Genomic DNA, 28,000 nt, shown 5'->3' on the forward strand with positions numbered 1-28,000 from the left:
TAACATTTGTAGAACCTTTCTTTAGGTCTTATCTTGGTCAGATTCATTAAGCAATATTTCACCTGGGAAAAGAATCACCTTAGATAGACCTTAAAGCACCCTCTGCATAATGCACTTTAACTCAGCAGCTGCTGATGCCAAGCCAAACAGCATCTGGCAATACCTACATACCCCAATTGATGTGATAATGGAGGTAAGAGGTCTAGATCCAGAATGAAGTTCGAGCTAGTAGTTGGCTGTGGTCAAGTTAATAACTGTAAAAATTTGGCAGTACTCTCCAGGTTAAGAAGTTTGTTATTCTTGGGGAGTTGGTGGCAATTCCCCCAAATCTTTGAGTTTTAATCTCTCAAGTTTACACAAAGCCTTCACCTGATTTATTTACGAATGCAATGGGTGCTAACCACTCTGAGGCCTCAACTCAGTGCTTATTTCCTGCATCAAATGTTATATGGAGCACAAATTATGCATTACTGATATTGTGTTGCCTTATTTTAATTCTATGCTTTAACAATTTCAAATGAGCAAGGTCATTGATGCACGCCTCAGGAAATTCACTACATAGGTCCATATCTCTAAGAGACAGTTCTACTACGAGCATTGGGTCTGTTCTATTCGGATCCCCGTTTGGTGTTTCTAGTCTAACAGACTAGAAGCATGATTGGCAACATAAACTTTGTAAAAGGTGGCCCTTCGTCTAAATGAAATAGAGGGTCTTTAATATGCTCCCCTGGATTTATAAACTTTTCCTTTGCCCACCCATCAGAAAAAACTCTGCTGTCAATCTAACAATAAGGCAATAATTAATTTGATAGAACCTTAATTACATGGTTGTCTAGTGCAATTTTACAGTTTGATTCCGTGTTACTCTTTACATCGTCCTCAGCCCTATTAACTTGGAACACAAATTTACTAATTTCATCTTCCAGATTCTGTATGTCAGTTGCATGTTTAGTACTAAGCTCTTTGCATGCTCTCACAAAGTGTTCCCTCCTTAGTCAAACTTCCTTCACACAGAAATGCGAGTAAGGCTTGAAGTATTGTTTGGAAAATAATATGAATCTTCACAATGAAAACATTTTAACCTTGAATTTTGATCTGCACTTCCTAGTTTATTTAAACTTGTCTCTCTAACTTTAGAATGCTAATTCTACTTACCTTAAGAATGTCCCTCAACTTTCTTGTTCTTTGCCTTGTTCAGAGTTCCTTATGAGGATTCTTTAATTTCCTCAATGTATACCACGGTACATTGAATGCTTCGAGCAATGGTAATAATTTTCTATGGTCAGTATTTCATACAAAAAGTTTTTCCTGTATTCTGGGGTTGTTTGTACTCCACATTAATTAATCCATGAAAAGTGAATCACACTAGTCACAAACATTGTAGGTATTGGACAACCCCCTCTGGGCAGCAATGTAGGTCATAACTATATTACTTCTCCCTTGTACACGGCCCAAACACTTGTGCCTTTTCCAAAATGACATTAATTTGAGTCTCCAAAATGCTCTTCTAGTTTCTTGAAAGTAGATAAAACATATCATCTTTTTCTCCAACCCCATCTACAGACTTCCATATACCTTAATACCAAAATTATTGTAGAAGAATGTGTTACTTGTTATGTCACGCGACTGTTGTGAGGTCATGGATTCTAGGATGGTGGAAAGTGGAGAGACTGGGTTCTTGGGGGCCCGATAAAGACCTGTTTTAGTGTCTGTTTTAAACTCCTGTCGGTTCTGAGATCTGGATGGACCAGGCCCACTCAAAGACGTGAGGAAAGTGCGTTTTTTTTATTGATGCCTTGTAACAGTATACAATGCACTCTTTAAGGAGATCTTTGTATTATAAATATGTATTGTGATCATGTTTTGTAATTGAAGAGAAAAAGATTGAAGCTGACAGTGAGCCATGGGGTCAACATGGTGCTGCATTACATTTGAGGAACAGTGTCCAGGACCACGGTGACATCACCAGTGCTTAATTTGTAAAAGACTGAGTGCTGGTGCCCAAAGCTCTGCTCAGGAGCCTGTGGCCGGTGCAATCAATGTCGGTGCACCAGATATCAAGCCTGCATTGTCTTGAATACACTTCATGCCTCTTTAATCCACCACCAGGCACCACCTGCCACTTAATGCCACTCTTAGAAGGTTCTTGTTTTCTCCTCATTCTTTCACTTTTGTGTGTTTTTTTTATCCTTGCTTGCTCGGGGTTAAACTATGATTAGAAAGAATAAGTGCTGGTCCCCAAAAAGGACTGCTGGTGGACCGACCAGCAACCACCGCCTCAGATTCAGCAATGGGTGTCACCTCAATGTCCAACAGTTTACTTTAAACCTAGTTTTTCGTGAAGAAAATTTGAATTATTATAGGTAGTGTTTTGATGGGAGGGTTCATTTATAGTTTTGTGGTTGTGGGTCACCCATCAAAAAGTAGCAGACTCAATGTGCACCAATTGTGCGGTTTGACCCCACCCCGCCATGATTTAGAGATGAGTGAACCACACGCTTTCATCTGGCTGAGTCTCTGCTTGCTGCTCTGGTGGTGGACGTGCCTTCGGTCAAAGGCTTCTGACAGCCCATTTGCCAATGTCCTGAGGCTCAGTGACATGCGATTGAGCACTGAAATTAAGGAGGTCCTTCTGAGATTCATTTTTCCTGTTTGAGACCTTGGGGAAAGTCATACAGGGAAACCCCCAGCACATTGTGATTACTTAACACACATCAATGACATTCATTTTGCATTTTTCAATAACAAGTTTATGCTTTAGAAGTTTGATATTGAAAACAGAAAGCACTGACAAACCATCACGCCAAACATGGTACCCGCTTAGCAAAGGATCTGTGGCTTCAGTGCAGTCAGACTACTGGCACTGAGGGCAGAAAAACCCTCACCTAGTGGGCATGGATCTATAAATCTGACAGGCATTCTTCATGGAGAATGGGCCGACGAGCCACCCACCAGACTCTAAATGAACTCCTCACTCTTTTACATTTGTTTTAAATTAAAGTCTTGTTCATTTTCGCTCTGTGCTGCAAAACTAATTTTTCCACAATCATATTTGATTTGGGGATATTTGCATCCATGCTGGCTGAGTACTGAAATGCAATTCACTTAGATGGATTTTTAAACCACTGAGATGAAAAAGTAATATGCATTGTGGACCAGCATCAGTCGTGATGTGAAATCCCATCTCCCATCAACCTTAGCTCAATAGGAATTTGATTCAGTGCTTTATTGGTTATTGCTTTAGTGTAAATTTAAATCAGAAAAAAGGACACAGACAGTAACAACCCTACTTCATGCTCAAATCAACCAGAAATGTCTTAGTCTGCTGCCCTTTTGAATGCAAGATTTTTCAGAGGTGCACATGATTGATATTTTAAAGAGATAGTATTACCGAACTAACAAAAATTCAACATTTCTCCATTTATGAAAGATATGTATTGACTACTATTGTACACTACTTTGCATTTGGTCTGGTAATATTAACCTTTGTGTTTTTGTGCAGGTAGCCTGTAGAAGTAGATTTTGCCTATAGACATTTTATTAAAATTGCCTGTATATTTAAGTAAGACCAAAAGCGAATAACATCACAACATTGCTGCTGGCTTTAGACATTTGTAGTTGAATCTTAAATTGCATCTCCTATGATCTGTTAGAGACCAATGTGCTATCTACCCACCTTTCCCCAAGAGAGTACATTTTTTGATGCATAAAAGTGTTTGAAGAAGTCATCAATCTGCAAATTGTTCTCCTATACTAAAGTTATTTTCAAGTTTCCGTCCGTAGAGTTTCTACTCCTTGTAGGTGCTGTGGAGCGGGTAATATCCTCACTGAATGCGCTCTCGAAAACAGCACGCACAGACTTACGAAGCTTCTCCTTGAAATCTTGCCCACTGAAGACATACAGCATCGGGTTAATACAGCTGTTAGTGTAGGCAAGACATTGGGACAGGGAATCCAAGAAAGTCAGTGTTGTGCTTTTGTAGTACAGAAGGAAGACCCCAATGATATGATAGGGAGCCCAGCACACAAAAAATGCACTCACAATAATGAAGACTACCCTCAACATTTTGGCACTTGACTTTGAAAAATGAGCACCCTTTACTTTCTGGAGTATGAATGCATAGCAGACTATGATTATGGTTAAGGGGATGGCAAAGCCAAAAATCAGGCGGGTGTAGGTGGTGACAGTGAGGGGTACTGGTGTGGCCATGTCTTCGTACAGACCATAGTTTGCGTCCTCCCATTCTGAGCCGTAATCAGGATGGCCGGTTGGCTGCGGAGTGAAGTCTACAGTAGACCGTCCACCTGGAGTTCTGCTGGACTCAAAACTCACAAAGGACTTGCGAGTTTTTGGTCGATGAGTCATTGCTGAGCTAATTTTGTCACCGGATTGTTGTATTTGTGTAAATGTATCCAATGAATTTTGATTAAGAATGTCTTGGAAAGTGCTTGCCAATGGTCTAGATGTTGAGACTTGAGCATGAGCATTAGGACGTGTAACATCATTTGTGAATGCAAATTCAGTTAAAGAATTGAAACTAGAGGCAGCTCCTGGTTTTTCTTTTGGGGCTGCAGTTGTGTGAGTTATAATGTCCAGCGTACTGAGATCGCTTGTATCCTCTGCGGTAGGCATCTGTTGTGTGGACCTTGTTAAATGATTAAGCGGAGACTCATCAGTAGTGGTAGTGAAATGCTGTAAGTAATCATAATCAAAATAAGATTCAGAATCTGAACCATAATTGTAACCACAAACTATTTTGCCCTCGTAAGTGGTAAATTGTTCTCTGTAGATAAATACAGGTATGCACATGAGAAAGGCAAGGAACCAGATGCCAAAGCACAACCCAGAGGCCATGCCCACAGTCCGATGGTTCTGAGACCACACTGGCTTGATCACCAGCAAGCACCGATCCAGGCTAATGGCTACCAGGATGAAGACGCTGGCAAACATGTTGAAGATGATGACGGAGGGGAGAAACTTACAGAGGATGTTCCCATAGTGCCAGTGTCCATGCAAGGCTACCTGGGCAATGGAGAACGGCAGGGAGAGGCAGCACAGAAAGTCTGCGACTGCCAAGTTCAGGAACCAGACAGTGTTCACTGTGCGTTTCATCTTCAGACCAGTGACCCATATGACTATGGCATTCCCAGGAAGGCCAAGGAGAAATGTGATGCTGAGCATAGCCATGGTGATCATGGATCCTGGAGAGAAGCTTGGGGCCACATCTTTGGCCTCATGGTAGTCGCTGTCATTATTCCACAAGTAGGACATCTTTGTGGGCTGAAACAAAAGATCACATTTCATATTGAAATATGGGATAATGTAGGACATGGACAGCAATGTAAGTATCATTAATTCATCCCTCAAATATATATCCACTTATTGCTCAAATCTACACGTTTATTTATTTATTTACTTTGAGAGTTATAACGCAAACATGACCCTCGGGTATTAGAGCTCTTTCCATAATAAACAATGAGTTACAAGTTGCATGGTTTCTGGTATACACACATTATAATATATACACCTTAGTACACATCGTTATATGTATATCTGACGTAAGAAATCTATCCACCCTTAGTGTATTTGCATCATGGTCAGCGGGGTTACCACAGGTTTGGTTACAAGTAACATATTTTTCTAATCTGTATATATATTTGATAAAGCCTTTATAATAACATGTGTCTGCCATCCCTTTTCAACTCTTTACTACATATGCCATCTTTCTGCATAATCTTTCACTTAATCACTGAGCAATCCAACTTTCTCTTTTAACACAAGGACATCTCTATTCTACCATAATGTTGCACTGTTCCATCATCACCCTGTTTCTACCTCTATCTGCCTTTCCATGCCTTCCGCCCCAAAGCCCGTTCAATCCCAAAGCATTTATGAGTTGCCTTACTTTGTATTGACCGCACTCATTTAGAACAGACATATGTTCTGCCCTCTGATTTGTAGTCATGATCTAGCAGGGGGAGGGTGGATGAGTAAACATAATTCATAGACAAGGCTTTCGACCTAATGGGGAACACGAGGCTTCAAAAGGATTGTACTGATACGGCTGTGAAGGAAAAATACTTCCAAAAAGTGAGTAAGAAAAACTATGGGCCAGATGTAGGTGGCCAAATAGCGAATGGTATCGCTGAAATTTGCAGAATGTCAGCGTTTGCGATCGCTATTTGGCTGCGAGCAATGTAGGTGAGTTTAAACCTACTAGCAAAATAAGGAATCGCAAAATTGCGATTCCTTATTTTGTTCTTGCATTTAAGGAATCAGAAATTGCGATTCCTTAAATGCAATGTAAGTAGCACAAAAGAAAGTGCACTTTAGCCTTAAGGAATCGCTTATTACCACCAACTTCAAGTTGGTGGTAATTAGCGATTTTGCTTTAAAAAAACACTTTTTTGCTTTTTTAAAGTGCCATGTGGCACACATTCATGCCCTTAGGGCATGTATGTGTGCCACATGTGCACACATGCACATTTCAGGGGTGCAACAGGTTGTCCTTTTGACACCCTGGCACTCTTGAAATAGCGGCCGCTATTTGCCATTCTTTAATACCAAATCGCAAATAGTGAATATCTTCCCAATCATTCCTATGGAACCCCTAGCCCATAGGAAAGAATGGGTAGGTATTCCTTATTAGCTAATCTCAATTTGTGATTCGTTATTAAGGAATGTTAAGGAATCGCTAATATTTTAGCGATTCCTACCTACATTCAATTTTGCGAGTCCTTAATAGCCTATCGGTAAAATTCGCTATTAAGGATTCGCAAATTTGATTTGACCTACATCTGGCCCTAAGTGACGTCTTGGACGAAAAGGGGGAGGTAGGTGGTATAACGAGCTACCAGATATGTTGGATCGGGGGGTTAAATGTAGATCCAGAAGGACAATAATCACTTTATAGGAGGGTTCAGTTTAGATCAGTTGTGTGCGATTTCGATAAACTGAAAATAAAGCATGGGCCCTAGATTCCTGGGTTAGACCCTGCCGTCAGGTTTGAATCGAAATGTAGTCTTTTATATGGCACCATACTACAGGTGTGTAAGAACTTTGTATGGTCTAATCCTGACCTCCCGGTAAGGCAGTTCATGTTTCAAACATCATTGCAAAGACCTACTTGAATTCTTCAAATCCACAAATTCAAAAACACCACTCAGTCTCCAACACACATGAACCATCTCTCTTCTGACCCACTTCATCACTGTGACAATCTGCCTTTTCCAGAGACACCGAGCTGCTAAGTATTGTCCACCATGATAAAAACATCTAACTTGCCCCTGGACCCGTGCCCAACCTCCTGCCTTTTGGTTCTCCTTTCTCTTATACTACACATTACACACATAACAATGGCCTTCCTCCAGATGGGAGATGTATCTAGCCCTTTGTAACATACCATCATCTTCCTTCAATAAACAACAGTGAATACTAGATTTTTCAAACCCTCCCCAAATCTCAAAACTGCCCGTCTCAGCAAAATCCAAGAACGGGAGGTGGCAGGACAAGTGCAAGATTACTATGAACTGAATCACTTCTTCTGTGACCTTCAGTTTGGACTTAGAACTTCAGAAGGCTCTGAATTAGCTCTAGCCATTGTGAGACAAGCACCTCGTTACCTGGAAGAAGCAGTGTAGCCTTAAAGATTTTGGTGGGCCCCAGGCAAGACATAATTTAGGAGCCCCTGTTTGAGCCACCTTTGTATTTTATTAGTCATATTTTGCTAAATGAAGTCTCATGATGGCAACCAGTATCGAAAAATATATATTAGGCTGAGATAGAAAAACACACAGAGGTGAGATATAGAGAGAGAAAGTTCACTCTCCAAGGGGCCCTTTGGAATGTGGGGGGCCAGGGCATTGCCCACTTTCCCTTTGCCTTCAAACATCTCTGGAAAGAAGATAAGAAAACAGCCTTTACACTCTTTATCTGGTCTGTCGCCTACAACACTAACAAGCATTAAAAATGCAATAGGTCTCGCCTTTTATTAAGTTAAAGCCATTTGCTTTGCTATACAATACCATTAGCAAAGCAAATGGCTTTAACTTAATCGAAGGCGAGACCTATTGCATATTCAATGCTTGTTTATTTTAGAAGGGAGTTCTTTCATGAGGCATGGAAAATCTCTCCTACCTGATGGTAGTTTTCCAACTCCATAGCTACTCGGCCAAGTGTGTCTTCTGTATACTGCAGGTGCTGTCAGTGCACATGGGTCGAGCTGTTTGTAATCACAAAAGAGCCCAGGAAAAACCACACCTACAAGGGAGCAGTGAGTCTAACACCCCTTCATTTAACTACTATGTAAAAAGCCAGTCACCAAGAGAATGATCAAAGGTCATCTTTGAAGCTAGAACATTTGAAGCTAGGGTGATTCCGCGGACTAACAAGGGTGCCCTGGGCCCTAATGCAAGTTTAAAAAAAGAGCCAGCCCCCATCCCATGGTGGATGGTGCAGTAGTTAAAAATACATACAAATCAGCCGTGGAAGGGATGCAGTCGGCTCCTGGTGCCACTGCACCTGCACCTGTTGCACTTCGGATTGCTGCGCCCCAGCGCTGGTTCGGTACTATTTTGAAACGAGATGTGGGATTCTGAGTATTTCGACCAAAGTAGCAGATGAGGCGGTTTTTTTAAAGGAGCTGGGGCCATCTTAGTATGCTACAGAACACAAAGCCCACTCATTCAGAAGTGCCTGGAGACACTAGCATCCTTCTTAAGGCACGTTTGTAGAGCTACGCGATTTATTTCTCAGCTTGGAAGCTGGTGAAAGAGCTAAGTGAACTAATGATTCCACTGTAGAGTAAAAACGTGATCACAACGTGTAAAGCGCTATAATACCTTCGGGTCTAGCTAGCGCTATGTAAATCTCAAAATAATAATAATAATAACAAGCTACAAATACAGTCTTTCATCCTTCAGAGGTCGAAAAAAAAAATGAGTAGCAGGGAGTTGGGTAGTAATATACATATCAGTGCCTAGATACCAAACAAACGGTAGACAGCGCTATGTGCAGTTAATTGTGTTATTTTTGTCTGTCACGGCCGTACATAAGTTTGCTCTACAATACTTTTTCCGGGCTAACTAAACATAATTCTACATTAAAAGTTATATCTGTGGTGTACACATTCCTTGCACTGGCTGCGTTTTCAAAAACTTAAAGCGGCGCAAAATATTTCACGAGTCTCAGGCCACACATAGTGAACTCACCCCCGCAGCTGGTGAAACGATAATAATAATAACAGGCTACAAATACAGTCTTTCATCCTTCAGAGGTCGAAAAAAAAAATGAGTAGCACGGAGTTGGGTAGTAATATACATATCAGTGCCTAGATACCAAACAAACGGTAGACAGCGCTATGTGCAGTTAATTGTGTTATTTTTGTCTGTCACAGCCGTACATAAGTTTGCTCAACAATACTTTTTCCGGGCTAACTAAACATAATTCTACATTAAAAGTTATACCTGTGGTGTACACATTCCTTGCACTGGCTGCGTTTTCAAAAACTTAAAGCGGTGCAAAATATTTCACGAGTCTCAGGCCACACATAGTGAACTCACCCCCGCAGCTGGTGAAACGAGGTGCAAGCGGCACCGAGTGATGAAAAACAGAGGTGAAATGAGCAACACAACAAAAGGCGCGCCCTCTGAAGTGTGGTGGTAGATTTAACACCTTATCTGTGACGTGGCCAAGGTGCGAATGGCGGCGGTACAAACTACAGTAAGGTCCCTGCGAGAGGACTGCAGAAACATGCGGCACATGAGGAGCACGAATGATAAAAGAGAAGTGGGAAGGTGAGAAGCCAAACAAGGAAGGGGCAGAAAGGATCGGTTTGCAGATCAAAAGATAGCAACACAAGGGGAGCCTTGGAGAGATGAAAGGCGCTAATGGTCTGTCCTGCAGATGGTCGCGGGGAGGAAGGAAACGGAAGAAATGGCAGGCTGCAGTAATGAGCGTTATTTAATACGTGCGGGAGAATGGGGGAGGGGCACTCACTGCAGGCGCACTGCCGCCGTACTTTAAGTGAATAAACAAACACGGGCCCGCAGTGTGATTGCTCGTTTCTGGCTTTAATAGGAAAGTTATCAGAATACATCACACAGGAGGAGTTCGCCAAAAGTTAGGTAAACTTGCACACACATAATGGCATGGCCACGCCCAATCTAGACGTGGTGTCCTCCCGAGACAATTCCTTTCTCAACAAGCATACAACAAAAAACAAGACAAGCCCGGCGGAGCGTGGCGCGCGCGCGCTTGGGGGCGGGGGAGCGGACCCTTTGAAGTGCTCCCAAAAGGCGGATTGAATGGCGGCACGATGCGCTTGATTGTGCGCGTGCTAGCCATGCAATCCGCTTTTTGGGAGCACTTTTCAAACCCGCTTTCTATAGTCTCGCTTTGCGATCGCTTACGCGATAGCAAGGTCGAGACCTAATAAAAACCACCCCAATATCCGTAGAAAGGTGGGAACAGTAGGTGGGTGCAGCTTGGTCCGCTCTGTTATGGGTTCTTTCCAATCTCAGTCAAAAAAGCAGGATCCAGTCAGATGAGTCTTTTGTGAGCTAGAAGCCTGTGATGGTCCCCAAGGATCATCCCTGTCTCCCTCTCTTGTCTGTTGTTTAAGATCTTTATTCATTCTGTGGCTCAGTATTCCCATATATACCAGGTGGACTTCCAAATGTATGCAGGTGGTATGCAAATTCACTCTTAGCTAGGTAAACAACCAAATAATCCCCAAAACACAGCCTCATGTTTGGACCATGCACTCTAGTTGATGAACAGTGCGAAAAATGTAATTCCTGTATTGGGAGAAATGGAGCCCATTCCGCTACCTTCGACTGGCCCTTCAAGCTCTAGAAACCCTTTCTTTAGCATTCAAAAAGCTTGGAGCCTGGAAGATGCTTTTTGACTCTAAATTTTTGTTTGCCCAGTTCGGTGTACTTCTTAAAATCCCCTTATATCACCAAACCAATCATACAGTGGAGCTGAAAAGAACCTTTTTCATGGCACACATGGGGCTACTGAATCATCATCTAGACTGGTCTTCTGAGAAACACATGCCAGGCTACAATGGCTACATACCCAGCCGCCACAATGTGCCTTAACCTCCACAAGTTCACTAGCCCACTCTTCCAGCTCACCAACAGCTTCCAGTAGAAGGTAGAATCATATTCACGGTTATCTGCATCGTCTGTAAGCCTACTGGGCCAAAGGCCCAGACATCTGTATTAACTTGCTCCACAATTCAACGATAGTCAGTGGCTTATAATCATTGCCTATCCTGCGTAACCAGAGATTTCAAGAGGTTGGAACATGGGGGCCCCTGCCGAGAGTACAGGCCACCAGATTGTGGAATGTACTCAACTTCCTAATGTAATCTGAATCCAAACACTTGGGATTTATGCAACTCCTGAAGGCTGAACTTTTCAAATTTGTATTCTAAATAAACTCACAGATTTAGGGTTTGAAACTTAAGTATGTCAGATTTGTGTTTTAATGTCAAATGGGGGTGCGCAGATCATAAAGTCCAATAGTCAGATATTGGTGTAAAAATATTTTCTTTATTCCAAAGTTATAAAAGTCATCAGACATAGACATTCCAGCCAACGCGTTTCATTCCCATGCTGGGAACTCCATCACCACCCCCTTTTGTACCGCCGGCAACTTCATCAGGGCAATGGACAATTGCGGCTTGAATATACCCGCACACACCAGCAAATTTCCGCGTTTTGTAACCTCAGATAAGGGGGATTCTCCCAAGGTAAAATGCGTCCTTCTGTCTACCAGTGGAAAATCACAGCTTAAATATACCCGCACACACCGGTAAATTTTCGCGTTCCGTAGTACCAAATAGGGTGGATATTCCCCAGGTAAGAATGTGTCCTTATGTATGCCTATTAAGCCATTGTTTATATGCGAATGTTGGTTTGTGCGTCGGTCCCGTGCTGTGCACTGTAAGCCAACCGACAGAGAGCAAGTCTGCAAATAGAATCTCTTGAAAGGTTGTTTTCCTGTGATAGTCTCTATCACAGGAAAAGGGAGAAGCACTTGTTCGGCATTCAGAAATTATCATACCTGTGATCGTTGTGCTGAGCCCCAGTGCAATACACGGGACCGTGAGAAATTAGAGACTATCGCAGATTCTCTTTTGGCCTGTGTGGTTAAAAGTATAAGAGGGACAGGGGAAGTAGTCTGATCTCTTTCTATCCACTCACATCTTTGACAAATGTCCGAGATTGCACAACTTTTTTTTAAAGAAAAATAAAAACTCGATTCGGCTGAATCGAAGTATAACACAGGATACTGGCTTTTCTCGCTTTTTGAAATAATGTCTATACTGATTTAATCCAAACAAGATCATTTCTGTCTTAAAAAACGTACACTGAAATGCTTACATATACCAAGTCCACACAGAGAAGTCTGTGACACTACTAATCTTTTTTTTCAAATGAGTTCCATGTGAATACTTGTTCCAAGTTCTCTTGAGACCCATGTTCACATGGACATTAGGGTTTCTCTTGTTCTCTTTTGACTAAATCTAGGAAAAGATTAAGGCAAGGGCAGAGGAGCTGTGTTCCTGAGTCCTTCCCACAGAGTGCTGAGGGATTCTGCCTCTACAAGGATGACCAGGGTGGAGCAGTAATGTAGCTAGACCTTTGGGTGCCTGTGGCGGGGCCTTCGTTTGCAGCCCTGCAGACGCCGCATTAAAGAGCGGAGGGTATGCTGGGAATTGCTGCCCCTCGTCGGCTGCATTGATGAGCAGGGGGAGTGATTGCCACCCCAAGACGGCAGGTAAGAGCGGGGAGTTGCCGCTCCCAAAACTTGTGCCGCCCGGGGTGGACCACTCCACCCCTTGCTACGCCACTGGGGTGGAGCCTGCCTGCTTGGCTCTTTGCTGTCTCCCCTCACCACTGGGACCATTTGCATCGACTTGTGGTACAAAGGAGAGGAATGAGTACTCCTCTTCTACAGGGTATTGTGAGAGGTAACATGCTGCTGCACCGACGGGGTGTCTCTAAAACCATGGCAAATTTATAGATGCCAGCCCACTCCTTTCTTATTATGAATCATCAAATGTAATCAGAAATTGAGTGTGCAGCGAGGTAGCACCTACTGACCATAGGCGTAACTAGGAATCGGATCGCCACTGTTCCTTGTCAGGGGCAGTGTCTCCCCCGTGCACCACTATAATTCCAGAAGGGTCTCCTATCTTGTGACAATCTTGTCAGCAAAAGTATCCATCTTGTCAAGAAAACAGTGGAATTGTAAAGTTCATTGAACTTCTTCTACAGCAACCACTTGCATAGATGAAACTGTTTACTTCAAATACGTTTTTCATATGATAGTTTTATTGCTCTTCAGCTTTGTTCCCTCATCCGATGCAGCGACATCAAATTACAACTTTTCCCTTTAAGTGCCAATGCGTTTCGGACCCCAGTGAGCCCTTCATCAGGGGAATTATTTCCTTGAGAAGCCTTGTCAGTCTTCCTGAGATTGGGCAATGTCCCCAGGATAAGAGAAGGTCTGGTGGAAAGGTGTGGTGAGGTCATACTGGGAATATGAGGCTGCAATGGACAGATGAGGATGTATCTGGTCATAGGCGTCTGCTCGGGGGCATAGGAGACTGCACCGGGGAAACAAAGAATTGAGCGAAAAGAGAAATGTGGTCAGAAAAAGTAGTTTTGCTGATTCGTACGTACACGAAGACTGGTTTGCAGCATCTGATCCAACTTCCCACTTTCCCACCACTGAGGGCTTTTAATACTCCCTCAGGGCTGGCTACTCTCCAGGAAAAGCAGAAAGTCTCCATATAGACAGGGTTATTACTGATGACAGCATTGTTTGAGAGGCCTCCCATGCTTGAAATAACCTTGGTGGCTTTCAGTTCCTCCATAGACTTGGTGTGCACCAGACCTTGCACGACACTTCACCGCCTTCCTCAATAAACTCAAAATTTGACTCTTGATCCGCCGCGAGCTACTGAAACCTCACCCAGAGGCAACCTTAATTTCCACCAGAGTGCCTCATGACTTCCAATGGAACTGTTGTAGTTAATATTACCCAGAAATTACTTGCACTTAATCACCTATGTGCAGCATATAAAAAAAAAACTCCCCGACCTTCAAAACTGGCATTATCCTAAGTGAGCCATGCAGAAATGTGCCTATGTTTCAAGCCTTATTGCAGCAAATTTTAGTTAATATCTCCGAGGACGTCTTGAGATTAAGAGTCAATAACATTTGCGCATAATTATTGTAATTTGGGAAATTGGTCCCAATAGCCTGGTATCAACTCCATGCTTCCCTTTCAGAATGGAGTCTTGTAAAGTGTCGCAACCACAAGCATCTGCGCCCTATGGAGAATTAATGCGCAAATGAAAGGGCTCCCTGTAGCCGGAGAGGGGAATAGTTGCCCACTCTGAGTGGAGCTCAGGGTACATTTGTATTGCGCACGTGCACCGATGGCGGTGATTTTGTACATACAGTAAGGGCATTGTTTACAGGACATACATGTACTGCACATGCTCCATAGCCAAAGCTGCAATCTCTCTATGGGGTTATCTATGTGGGACCAAAAGTACATAGCCACAGGCCATGATCTTGTGTGCCATGTACATTTATTAAATGAAATCAACGATGCAAGCCATGTTTGATACTTCTGCGTGTTACACATAGTGCACAGCTGTAGGTGAAGCACTGCGTGAACCCCATACTGGCAGTAAAGAGGGTGTGCAGCCACAGGGCATCTTTTGGGTACCCTGAGTGTGTCACACAGTGTGCAGCCACCGACCAGGCTCTGGTGACCCAGGGGCAAGGAATAAACACAACGAAAAGCACAGGCCATGTTTGAAGTGTTTTGAGTGTTACACACAGAGGGGCCATGGTCTCGGGCACTCAGTGCACTGAGCCACACACACTGATGCTGAATGCTGGGGCCATCTATGGGGTCCCTTGAGGGGTTTGACCACACCCTGTAAAAGAGCCAGTGCCTGCCAGCCACACATAAAGCAAAGATGGCTTAACACATGATTAGCAGATGAGAAGATTATCAAAGCACTGATGACATCACAAACAATATGAACCATGGCATTTCTCACCAATGACATCACATTTCACATCACCAATGATTCGTTTGGTGACCAATGACATCATATCCAGAATGTCCACGTCGGCTATTAGGTTGTCAGTCCTCCAATCACTGAAGGGCTCACTCATGGATTGTTTGATCTCTCGCTCTGTCACTCCCTGGTTCAGTGTCTCACCCACACATACATTCATTCACTGAAACACCCACACACCGACTCACCCAATAAGTGACAGGCACAATGATGGGCAGACAGTTGGATGAATGGAGCGTGAGGGGGATGGATGGACGGATGGATGGATGGATAAACACTGAAGAATTCAGAGAGGGATTGATGTTATGTAGAGACAGATGGATGGAGTGCGAAACTGATGAGGGACATGTCCATGGGGACACAGACGAATGATGATCGAGGCGTCGGCTAGGTGGCTGTAGCTAGATCGATAGATAGGCAGGTAGACAGATAGATAGATAGATAGATAGATAGATAGATAGATAGATAGATAGATAGATAGATAGATAGATAGATAGATAGATAGATAGATAGATAGATAGATAGATAGATAGATAGATAGATAGATAGATAGATAGATAGATAGATAGATAGATAGATAGATAGATAGATAGATAGATAGATAGATAGATAGATAGATCCATCGACAGGCAAGTAGATAGATAGATAGATAAACAGGCAGACAGACAGCAGACAGACAGAGAGATAGATAGATAGAAAGATAGATAGATAGATAGATAGATAGATAGATAGATAGATAGATAGATAGATAGATAGATAGATAGATAGATAGATAGATAGATCAACAGGCAAGCAGATAGATAGATAGATAGATAGATAGATAGATAGATAGATAGATAGATAGATAGATAGATAGATAGATAGATAGATAGATAGATAGATAGATAGATAGATAGATAGATAGATAGATAGATAGATAGATAGATAGATAGATAGATAGATAGATAGATAGATAGATAGATAGATAGATAGATAGATAGATAGATAGATAGATAGATAGATAGATAGATAGATAGATCTGGATGGATGATTCAGTGACATGCACTTTTTCTGCTAAAATATTCAGTAATCTGAAGGTCACCATCTCACTTCACTGTTCAGCCAATTCTGACTTTAGTCTTTGGGAGGAGGGTACAGTGAGCAAAGTGAAACCGGGCAATAGTTTTACCTGTTAGTTATAGCACATAGAACCGGCAGACGCCTGAAGGCTCTACAAGCAGCGCTGTCTCCAGGGTGGCGGCAGGTGGGGTCGGTGTCCCAGCTGCATCCCTCCTGCCTTCCCCTTCGGCCCCATCACCTCCACAGAGAGCCGGGCTATTGCCCCGAGACAGAGTTAAGTGCCTTTTCTCTGCTGCTTTTAGTGTCTGCTCTAGTGAGCTCTGACCCGAAGGCTGGAGAACAGGAGCACCCCGAGGGGGCAGAAGTCTGTCTGTCTGTGCGGTGCGCCTCACGCTTGGTGCCCTTGAGATCCCTGACTGACCTTGCCCCCCCCCGCAAGGCCATGAGCCCTCGCGGTGGATGGAAGGAAGCCCTCTTTTCACTTGCACATATTTCCATCACGGTGATTACTGTCAAGTTCCACGCACACATACATGCAGGGCTTTAAGTGGGATTAGGGTGGCCAACTGGCATGGGTGAAAATTCAGCATGGCGAGTGTAAAGAATCAGGGCATGGGGTCAAAATTCAAGACAAATGTTCAGGACAGGAGGTCAATATTCAGGACAAAAATTCGGGACAACAGGTATGCTTTGCAGACACATCAGTGGATGTCATACAATAGTGTATAAATAAAAAGGCAAGGAACATAAGTACAAGTCACTTCTCCTGCACTGTCACTTTCTCCTGCCCGTTCACTGCTCCTACCCCGTCACTGCTCCTTCCCTGTCATTTCCCCTGCCCCGTCACCGCTCCTGCCCGTTCACTGCTCCTGCCCGTTCACTGCTCCTGCCCGTTCACTGCTCCTGCCCGTTCACTGCTCCTGCCCGTTCACTGCGTCTACCCGTTCACCGTTCATGTTCATGCCTAATCACTTCTCCTGCCCCGTCACTTCTCCTGCCCCGTCACTTCTCCTGCCTCGTCACCGCTCCTGTCCATTCACTGCTCCTGTCCGTTCACTGCTCCTGCCCGTTCACTGCTCCTGCCCGTTCACTGCTCCTGCCCGTTCACTGCTCCTGTCCAGTCAGTACTCCTGCTCATGCTCGATCACCGCTCCTGCCTCGTCACTTCCCCTGCCCCTCACTTCTCCTGCCCTGTCACTTTCTCCTGTCCGTTCACTGCTCCTACCCCGTCACTGCTCCTTCCCTGTCATTTCCCCTGCCCTGTCACTTCTCCTGCCCCGTCAACGCTCCTGCCCGTTCACTGCTCCTGCCCGTTCACTGCTTCTACCCGTTCACCGATCCTACTCATGCCTAATCACTTCTCCTGCCCCGTCACTTCTCCTACCCCGTCACTTCTCCTGCCCCGTCACCACTCCTGCTCATTCACTGCTCCTACCCTTTCACTGTTCCTGTCCAGTCAGTACTCCTGCTCATGCTCGATCAACGCTCCTGCCTCGTCACTTCCCCTGCCCCTCACTTCCCCTGCCCGGTCACTTCCCCTGCCCGTCACTTCTGCTGCCCCGTCGCTTCTGTTGCCCCATCACTTCTGCTGCCCCGTTCACCGATGCTGTCAGTTCACTGCTCCTGTCCGTTCAACGCTCCTGTCCATTCACCTCTCCTGCCCGGTCACTGCTCCTGCTCATGCCTAATCACCTCTCCTGCCACGTCACTTTTCCTGCCCTGGCACTTTTCCTGCCCCGTCACTTTTCCTGCCCCGTGCACCGCTCCTGCTCCATCACTTCTCCTGTTCCATAACTTCTCCTGCCCCATTCACTGCTCCTGTCTGTTCACTGCTCCTGCACGGTTACCGCTCCTGCTCATGCCTAATCACCGCTCCTGCCCCGTCAACACCCCTGGCCCGTCACTTCTCCTGCCCTGCCACCTCTCCTGTCCCATCACCTCTCCTTTCCTGTTGCCTCTCCTGTCCCGTCACTGCTACTGCCCCGTCACCTCTGCTGCCCCGTCACCTCTCCTGCCCTCTCACTTCTCCTGCCCCGCCACTTCTCCTGCACGTTACTTCTCCTGCCTAGTCACCTCACCTGCCCCATCACCTTTCCTTTCCTGTCCCCTCTTCCTTCCCGCCACTGCTCCTGCCCCGTTCTCTCTGTGTACAACATTGACAAATTACACAAGGCGGCAAGTTCCCCACAGTACTCTGTTTGGGGAAAGCTCCTCTGTAACCACTAACTGTGATCTCACTGGCACGTGATATGCTAAAGGCAGACGCGCATTGTCATTCGAAAGGGGATAATCGGCCTCATCGGAATGTCAATGGGCTGCCCACCGTCTGTGAGAGCTCAGGGAGGGGCTGCTGCAGCCTCTGGAGTTCAACAGAGAAGTGCGAGCCCCCCTGAGAACTTTTAATCTCCTGGGGCTGCTCGCAGGGAACGCTGTAATTAATGTCCAAAATTACGGACAAAAGGCGTCCGTAAAAGGAATGATTACGGACAAAGGACATCACACCAAAATGACAGACGGTCTGTGAAATTTACGGACGGTTGGTCACCGTAAGTGGGATGAAAAACTAGGGGGTCTCTTACAGGGGCGTGGCCTATGTAATTGAGGGCGTGGCTTAAAATACGCCAGCTAAAAATCTGTGCTTGGCATGGTGCGCCGCCCAACTGGTATTTTGATGCTTCTGTAATTGCACCCAGATATAGAATACTGATACAACAAGTAACATTACACCTATAACAAGGCAGGGCTATTGGTTTTGCCAATGGTTGTTGTTTGTGTAAGATAAATCAGCAATATCTATGGCTTCCCTGTATATGATACTGCAAATGGTTCCGTTCTGAAATGATGAGACTGAAAGAACTATAGCGACTCTCCTTGAAGTTACTTCAAAAGCAGTGGAGGGTGGGGGTGCTGCAGAGGTACCCGGCCCACTTAAAGCCCTGCATGTACGCACGCCGCACGCACGCACGCACGCACACTACTCACAATGCCCGTTATCTGTGGCCCCGCAAGTTGTATTTATTGTTGCATTTTGAATGCGTGTATTAAAAAAAGTTTCTAGAGACACCACTGTGATGAAGCTGTGAAGCATGGATGGACAGAATGGATGAATGGCTGTTTGAATTTGGGAGGTGAGGGGTGAGTTAGGGCTCACCAGAGTATGTTTGGAAACCTTTGACAGATGGATTTATCCACAGATAACTGGTTGGAGCACTGAGGCCAAATGATGCCTATACGAATGAATAAATGGATGGATGAATAGATGGATACATGGAGTTAAATGTGGCAAGGAAAAAGAGAGGGAAAGAATTGGAGCGAAAAATTAATAAAAGGCTCATTGAATGGATGAACAGAGGGGTGAGTGAATGAATGAATTGATGAATGGATGAACAGAGGGGTGAAAGGGTGGACACAGGGGTGAATGGATGAGCAGGGAAGTGAGTGGATGGAAAGAGGGTTGAGTGGATGAATAGATGAACAGAGGGGTGAGTAGATAAATGGATGAAAAGATGGGTGAGTGGATGAATGGATGAACAGAGGGGTGAGTGGATGAATGGATGAACAGAGGAGTGAGTGGATGAATGGATGGACAGAGGGGTGAGTGGATGAATGGATGAACAGTGGATGAACAGAGGGGTGAGTGGATGAATGAATGAACAGAGGGGTGAGTGGATGAATGGATGAACAGAGGAGTGAGTGGATGAATGGATGGACAGAGGGGTGAGTGGATGAATGGATGAACAGAGGAGTGAGTGGATGAATGGATGAATAGAGGGGTGAGTGGATGAATGGATGGACAAGGGAGTGAGTGGGTGAATGGATGGACAGATGGGTGAGTGGATAAATGAATGGGCAGAGGGGTGAGTGGATGAATGGATGGATAAAGGAGTGAGTGGGTGAATGGATGGACAGAGGGGTGAGTGGATGAATGGATGTACAGAGGGGTGAGTGGACGAATGGATGGACAGAGGAGTGAGTGGATGAAAGGTTGGACAGAGGGGTGAGTGGATGAATGGATGGACAAAGGAGTGAGTGGGTGAATGGATGAATAGACGGGTGAGTGGATGAAAGGGTGGGGGAATGGATTAGGGTTGTGTGAACGGACAGTGATAGAAGAGTGCGGATGGAGACAGATGCAAAGTTGGATGATGAATGAAAGAATAGACGGATTAGAGGGGCACAAACGACAGTAAACTCTCACCTGAGATGCCGCTATGGAAGAGCAGATACAGTGACTTGAAAGGACACCAGGCACCAGGCACCGGATTGGCCCTTTGAGGCCGGAGCTCCAAGTCCTTATTCGTCAGGTGAAGTGTCCACCTTGACTCCCAGCGGATGTTTCCTCCATGGTCTAAAGCCAGGACCTCAGCACCAGGAGCGGGTGATTGATGGATGAAGGGTTGAAAGCTTGCTTCTGTCAGAGCCTCCGGCTGACAGCCAGTGGCAGTCAGTGTCAAACTTCTGCTCGTGCCACTGAGCATAGGAAGCAGGGGGCGGGAGGCGAAATAGGCTGAAGAGGTCATAGATCGACGTTTTGAAACGTCCCTGCCTCCTCAGTTCCTTAAAGTGTTTGTCAACGCGTGACTTGCGCGAACTTTCTGTGCGCTTTCTTTTCAATCACTCTTTATGTCACTGTGTGAAATCGCTGGTCGCTCTTCCTAATTCGATCACTTGAAATTAACGTGAAGTGAGGGGTGGAGGGGGGGGGGGGGGTCCAATCTCTGTGCTCATCGCTGCTGCCATGGATTCTCCTTTAAGACGCAGTAGCTTAGCAAGGATGTCATGGCCCAGGTGCAGGGAAGGGAACTGTCCCCCTTCAGCTGATGTTGGGGTAGTAAAATACAGCAATTATCAGGGTTCAGTGGGCCCCTCTGGGCTCTGATCTGGTGCTACTGCACCAATGATAGCTATTCCTATGTTAAAAGTAAACAAGCATTGGCATAGCCAATAGGTCTCGCTTTTGGGACCTTATAAGTATTTAGTTATGCAGCACAATATCCTTGGTGCAACAACATTAACTGTTGCATGGTTAAACACTTATAAGGCCCCAAAGGCGAGACCTATTAGCTATGCCAATGCTTTTTTTTTTTTTTTTAAAGAACAAGCAGTGCTATCAGGCTCCGGCTGCCACTTAGAGGCAGAGAGAGAGAGGTGTGGAGAGAGAGAGAGAGGTGTGTAGAGAGAGAGAGAGAGAGAGGTGTGTACAGAGAGAGAGGAAGAGAGAGAGAGGGGTGTGTGTAGAGAGAGAGAGAGGTGTGTGTAGAGAGAGAAAGAGAGAGAGAGAGAGAGAGGTGTGTAGAGAGAGAGGGGTAGAGAGAGAGTGGTAGAGAGAGGTGTGTAGAGAGAGGTGTAGAGAGGTAGAGAGAGAGGTAGATAGTTAGAGAGAGGTAGAGAGAGAGGTAGAGAGAGAGCGGTAGAGAGCGGTAGAGAGAGGTAGAGAGAGAGGTAGAGAGGTAGAGAGAGAGAGGTAGAGAGAGAGAGGTAGAGAGAGAGAGAGAGAGAGAGGTAGAGAGGTAGAGAGAGAGGAAGAGTGGTAGAGAGAGCGAGGTAGAGAGAGAGGTAGAGCGGTAGAGAGGATGAGGAAGGAGGTAGAGAGGTTGAGGAAGAGAGGTATCCAGGTAGAGAGGTAGAGGTAGAGAGAGAGGTATCACTGCCAAAATGCATTTACTGCAGTTCCGGTGACATTTCAGAAACATAATGACGGTAAGATCCGTTTTAATCTTTTATTGTTTTGTCGGGAGTGGATTTTACTCTTACAGATCACCTTCCCATGCAAGGCAATTAGTTCAAGTAGATTTACGCTTTTGTTGTCATCCACTCCGTGTAGGATGACCAGCTCTCTCACTAATCGAATTCCCGTTTTATGACAAGGAGGAGGGCCAGCGCTAATGTTTCCCACATGCTGCCAGGTTTTATTCTGTTAATGAAAAGTCTTTTAAGGTACTGTAGTTTATCAGCAGATCGTGCTTAGCTGCGCCATAATTGTTTTTGAATGCGCAACAACGGCGGAACATATGAAAAGTGGTTCTTCTGAGTAAGGTAACACCAGCTTTCCTTAAAATGAAAGGCTCTGAGAGGCCCTGTGGTACACTGAGCGGCTAACCCCGCTTCCCCTTAATTAGGGGCCTTTGCTGCGATTCCACAGCTAAAGAAGAACAGTAAATAGCAACTGCTCGCTGTCTTATTGCCAAAATGCATATCCTGCAGGGTGCAAAGCAGAGAATGTTCCAGAAATGATTCCGTGCACAGCCATCGTGCTTTGATGTAATAATTCCATTACGTCTTTCTGAAGGCTTGATTGTGCGGTGCTCTTTCAAGTTGTGAAGATGAATTAAAGAAAAAAATAAGACTGGCACCCTCTTGAGATTGCTCTGTAGTATTTTAAACACGACCGAAGAGAGAGAAAAGGGGGCACGAATGTAATTGTGTCGTTCAATGGTAATGGAAATTTTTTTCTAGCTGTTCATCGATGTGCATACACAAAGCGAGGGCATGTTAAATACTAGTGGTGTTGCCCATGCCATGATAGGCCTGCGACATCTGTGTAAACGTGAGGGTCATAAGTTCAAAGTCTGGCAGCATTGAGGTAGCCTTTCATCCCTTCGAAGACGTTAAGATCTGTATTCGTGCAAACAGGGCACTGTATAATCAAGCAGCCGAGCAATTTGATGTCTTCAGACACAAGACACTCGGAAAGAAGACTGGGAAAGAGGATAGGTGGGGGGAGTGCACGCGCGAGCAATTTGATGTCTTCAGGCACAAGACACTCGGAAAAAAGACTGGGAAAGCGGATGGGAGGGGGGAGTGCACGGGCGCGAAGTTGTGAAGATGAATTATTAAAAAGACTGGCACGCTCTTGAGATTGCTCTGTAGTATTTTAAACACGACCTCAAAGAGAGACTAGCTAACGAGGAGGGAGGGGGAGAAGGGAGAGGGGAGAAGGGAGGGGGTAGTGACAGCAAGGGGGTGGAGGAGGCTTAATGAAACATGACAGAAAGGCAGATGGCGGCTGCGGGCGTGCACGCTCACGTGCACTCAAGCTTTAGGCCACCAAAAGCCTCTGGTGGCACTTTTAAAAGCCACTTACTAAGTGTCTCGAAGAGACAACATGCGCTGTCTCAGGCGAGACCTAAAAATGATGTTTACTTCCCATGTCAGTTCATTAATTGCTGAGTCTCATTAACAATATGATAGGCCCTTTTGCTCGTCATCCTTGCCGAACCTGTCCTGTGCATCACCAGGGCATGCTGACAGCTTTCACTAAGCTCCAATGGGGCAGATTTCCGAGCCCACTTCTGGGATAATGCTCACCGGGCTTCGGGACTTGTGGACAGACTGGCCTGTAAGGCAGTCTTTACTTTGTCCATCAGTGTGGAGGAGAACATTTCGTCTGCCACCCTGATGCACAGAAGACCGCCATATTTAGAGTTCGGCGCTGGCGCAGCTTTGATCTGTGTACTTTTTTTTGTGCAGATTTATAAGCGCGAACTCGACCCGAAGGTCACCGGTTACATTACACAAGAACACATTCATTTTTTAGGTCTTGCCTGAGCCAGTGCGCATGCGCTGCTCTGCGAGGCATTTAGTAAGGGCTTTTAAACTCCAAACACACGCTCGTGCATGTGCTTTTTTTTAATTACTTGCTATTGGGTTTTGCATGCGTCTTTCTAAGAAAGACAGCAAGCAATTGGCCCAAGGCGGGTGCATGTCCCGCCTTCTCTGTACTCTGGCCTAGGGTGCTCGGGAGCGAGCATCAGCGCCATCTGTTTCCAATTATAGCGCCCGTTAATTGGACACAGATGGCGGTTGCGCTGGCCCTGGTGCACTTTAAACTCGGTGCTTTCACTTTCTGGGAAGCAGTCATTACGCGTCCGTCCAGTAAGAGGCCGTATTATAGCATGGAGGGCCGACACGTCCATTTTTTTGCTGGCTCCCTCCGTTTGTGGTGCACACATGAAAGTCCCTCTCGTCTCCAGCTCTCAGCCTGCTGCAAGAGTGAAACCCGCGGCACCAGCCAGTGCTTTCCTCTAGAAGGAGCCCTGGATCATGGTGAAAAGTGACACGCAAGGCGCTGCGCTTCAGCTCCCACTGACAGGCCGAGGGGAGGGGGCCCGTTGGAGCTCTTTGGAATGTGCCATTTCCCTCTAGTCCTGCTCGTCTGGCAGCCTGAGCAGCAAGGCGATCCCCACACGCAGTGGTGACCAGTGTAAACGCGCTGCCGCTGGAGCCTGGAGCCGGGGCATGGGGCAGCAGGAGCAGGTGCCTCCCCTCCGCACAATCTGGAAGAATCAGAGAGGCCAGAAATGGGAGGAGGCTTGGGCGGCTGCTGATCCCCGGCCAGAAGCGCCTGTAGCGAAGGATTACCGCAGCCTGGAAGGGAGCTCGCCTGCTCCTCTGGGATTACAAAGTATCTCACTAGTGCGGGAAAAAGACACTTTCAAGGTACCTTTTGTATGGCACTTTGATTTCCATGTGCATGCGTGAGCCCGGGCTTTGCTCTCCTAATTCCATGTTCCTCAACATGTGTGGGTGTGTTTGTACCAATGTGAAGGGGAGGCGGGGGAAGCCAGCGAGGGCAGCCCCAAGCAGGAAACTTAAGCACTATGCTGGGTTTGTGTTTTTCCCAGTCAGAAAAAGCTTATAAACTTTCCTGGCTAACTGCACCGCATGGTATATACGCTATTTTAGTTTTTGTGGATTTGTGCTTTCAGAGTTTGGCAGGAGAGGCGCTTTTCGGCATGCCACCCCGGCAGACAGCGGTAAGAGAGGCGGCAGAATGAATAGAGGCAGTGGTTAACTAAATAGTTTAATTGCTTAGAGCACATACTAGTTTAATTAACAATCTGCACAGCCGTAGGCGCCCAAAGAGACGAGAGCTCTCATTTCACAGAAGCGCCGTTAAGACGTCAGTGAACGTCTCCCTAAAGCGCGGTTTACCATGCTGTTGCTGGAGCAGAGTTTTCATTTAGAAAATTCAGGGGCTTTTGAAGCTCTAGTATGTCTATGCGTTTTATTAATTATTAATAAATAACAATTAATTATTTGTCTTGTGCAAGTGTGTTTTTATTAATCAATCCGTTTGTCTTAACATAAGAGAAAGTTACACGAGGGTTAGCATGTGTGTGCTGTTTCTGTTTTCTAAAAAATAACGTGCAAGTTTTCATGTTTAAACGTTGCTGTGTGCTGTTTATTTTGAGCACAAAACGCTGTCTGAATTAATGCTTTTTTATGTTGCGAGAGCTAGATAAATACATACACATAAGGGTATTAGTGGGGTTAACACTGTTTAATCACTATGCTGTAGTAACGTTTATTTTGTCTCTTTAATTAAGATGGTCTATTGTGGCCTATGGAGGCCTAGTCCATGATGGCTGATTTTGTGAGCCTGGCCTCGAGTGAATATGTGAAAACTGAGACGAGGGAGACCCCTGCTGGAAATGGTCTTGAAGCTAACTGACCATGGTCCATGTTGAGAAACTTTCCATGAGGACAGCAGCAGTTTTTGGGAGTTCTCCAAGAGAAGTGAAAGTGTCCTTGGCAATCTTGAAAAACAAAGGAGCCTTAGAGGGAAACTCTGAACTGTGGCTCGATAGCCGAGGAGAAGCCGGATTAATGTGATACATGTTTTATTTTCTTGGTTCCTGTTCCGTAGTTTCCGTCTTGTGACTTTTCCTGAGCGGAGATTTTCAGATGTAGCAATGTTACATTTCTTCCTTCTCGCTCTGCTCAGTGATTCAGTGTATATTGCAAACTTTATGTGTGTTTCCATTGTAATTTTTACTATAAAAAATGTTAGCTTAGGGAGGGAATTGCCACTTGCCATTTTGCCTTTGCCGCGTTAATCTGCGTTGCTGAGGATCGATGCTGAGGGACTTCGTCTTGAGAGACTTTACCGAGAGACTTGTCCTGACCCGTTCTGACACTTAGTTAGAATAGGTAACTATGAAAAATGATTTATTCTGATTGATTTACTTTGACTAATTTAGATAAAGCAATATAATTTTAAACATGGTGTTGAATTTTCTTTCTTGTCAATTATTGGGTTTATATTTCTGATCATTATTGTATATGTTGTGTAGATTATGTAATTGATTAGGACAGTCACAAAACCAGATCTGATCGACCTGATATCGATGCAGGGTGTTTAGGTGTTTTCTTTCCACAGGTTTATTGCTGGTAGAGTATTTGAGCGTGTGTTAGTGAAATGGGCCCTAGCGTATGATGAGTGTATGTGCGTGTAACTGTGTGATTACTCTATCCGTGGTAGTGGGCATATTTTAGATACCCTGATCTCTATCAATTTCCTGGTAGCAGAGATAGGATGTTTTTTTTTTTTTTTTGTTTTTTTTGAAACCGTTTATTACAATCTCGAATATATACATGTATGGGCCTACAACCTTCGGGCCGGCCGCTAAAGTGACAGCAATTAGTGACATATATACAATAAGGCACTTGGCGTTACAGAGACGCTATCAGGAGGTATCAACAACGTGGGCCACATGACTCTGAGCCCACAATACGGTTTCGTTTTATACAACACTAACAACAGAAAACCACACCCGCAAGGCAACCCGAGAACAAGAGTGACAACATATGCTCCTCAAATGGGGGGACCCCAACCCTACACTAAAATCGAAGGAGGGGAAGGGAAATAGGTCCGGGACTGGGAAACCACTGTGCCCGGGATTGGGGGAGGGGGTCATCTAGGGGGACGGTGCTGGTGAAGCGGGAGGCAACAATGGCGGCTCGCAAATACCCCCGCGGTAGGCGTTCCAGGGGCCCCACACCTTCAGCCACGCCCCAGGCTTACCCCGCGCCACATACACCACTTTCTCTCGGAACATGCACCAATCCATGTGTTCTTTCCAGGCCGACACTGCCGGGGGCCTCTGGGATCCCCACAGTTGAGCGATGTCACGTTTAGCGATCATATAACCCAGCGTCACCCATCGCGTCTGTGGAACCGAGTAGTCGGTTGGTTCCCACACATTCAGCAGGCATCTCCTTGCTTCAGGCACCAGCACGACATGCGTTACCGCTCGCAGGACCTCATGCACACCACGCCAGAATCGCTCCACCCTCGGACATTCCCACAGAATATGTAAAAAAGTCGCCAATGCACCGCACCCACGCCTACACAGTCCATCCTCGGCATAGCCCATACGCAGAAGCCCTGGCCCCGTCATGTACACCCGGTGAAGTATCTTAAGCTGGACGAAGCGAAGGCGAGCCGGGATGGCCACCTCCTTCGGGGAGGCCACCGCGGAAATCCAGTCCTCGTCGTCCAGCTCCAACCCATCGGCAACCCAAGCCTCGCGGAGCCCAGTCAGTAAGCCCGAGCGGTCATTAATCAACTTCTTGTAGATGAGGGAGATCGTGCTGTCCGGAACGTGGCCATCTAGCACTCTATCCTCCAATGGGGAGGACTCCGGGATGGCGGCCACGTCTGGGAAGACTGAACCCAGAGCGTGACGGACCTGCAGGTATCGAAAGTATTCACTGCCCTGCAGCTGAAACTCCGCCTGCAGTGTCTCAAATGTTTTTAATCCTCCCCTCGTCCAGAGGTCCCCCACTGTACTAATGCCTATCGTGTCCCACCTATCGAAGCCCTTCGAGGTCCATAGGGAGCCCAACCTCTCAGACGCATACAACGGTGACGCCCGGGTCAAACGGTCCTTCCATCCCATAGCTGCATTGGCCGCGTGCCATACTCGCACCATGACACGCGTGGGTCCCGTAAGGCGGGAATCGGGCACGCTAGTGTAGAGCGCTCGATTATAATCGCCACCGGGCAGGAGCATCTTGTCCATTTCAAATGCCGGGTTTAA

At 45.7% G+C, this 28,000-nt stretch overlaps 1 protein-coding gene across 1 annotated transcript; it reads right to left on the reverse strand.

The window, feature by feature from the left end:
- Nucleotides 1-3,211: 3,211 nt before the first annotated feature.
- LOC146812791 (C3a anaphylatoxin chemotactic receptor-like) lies at nucleotides 3,212-20,646 on the reverse strand. Its single transcript, XM_085619907.1, has 2 exons — nucleotides 20,374-20,646; nucleotides 3,212-5,281 (listed from the first exon to the last, which is right to left on the reverse strand). The coding sequence occupies exon 2, from the start codon at nucleotides 5,270-5,272 to the stop codon at nucleotides 3,749-3,751; it is 1,524 nt and encodes a 507-aa protein (XP_085476033.1). The 5' UTR covers nucleotides 5,273-5,281; nucleotides 20,374-20,646; the 3' UTR covers nucleotides 3,212-3,748.
- Between the last annotated feature and the right edge of the window lie 7,354 nt (nucleotides 20,647-28,000).

Source organism: Triturus cristatus, chromosome 7, assembly GCF_964204655.1.
Source record: "Triturus cristatus chromosome 7, aTriCri1.1, whole genome shotgun sequence".
In the NCBI taxonomy this organism is placed as follows: Eukaryota; Metazoa; Chordata; class Amphibia; order Caudata; family Salamandridae; genus Triturus; species Triturus cristatus.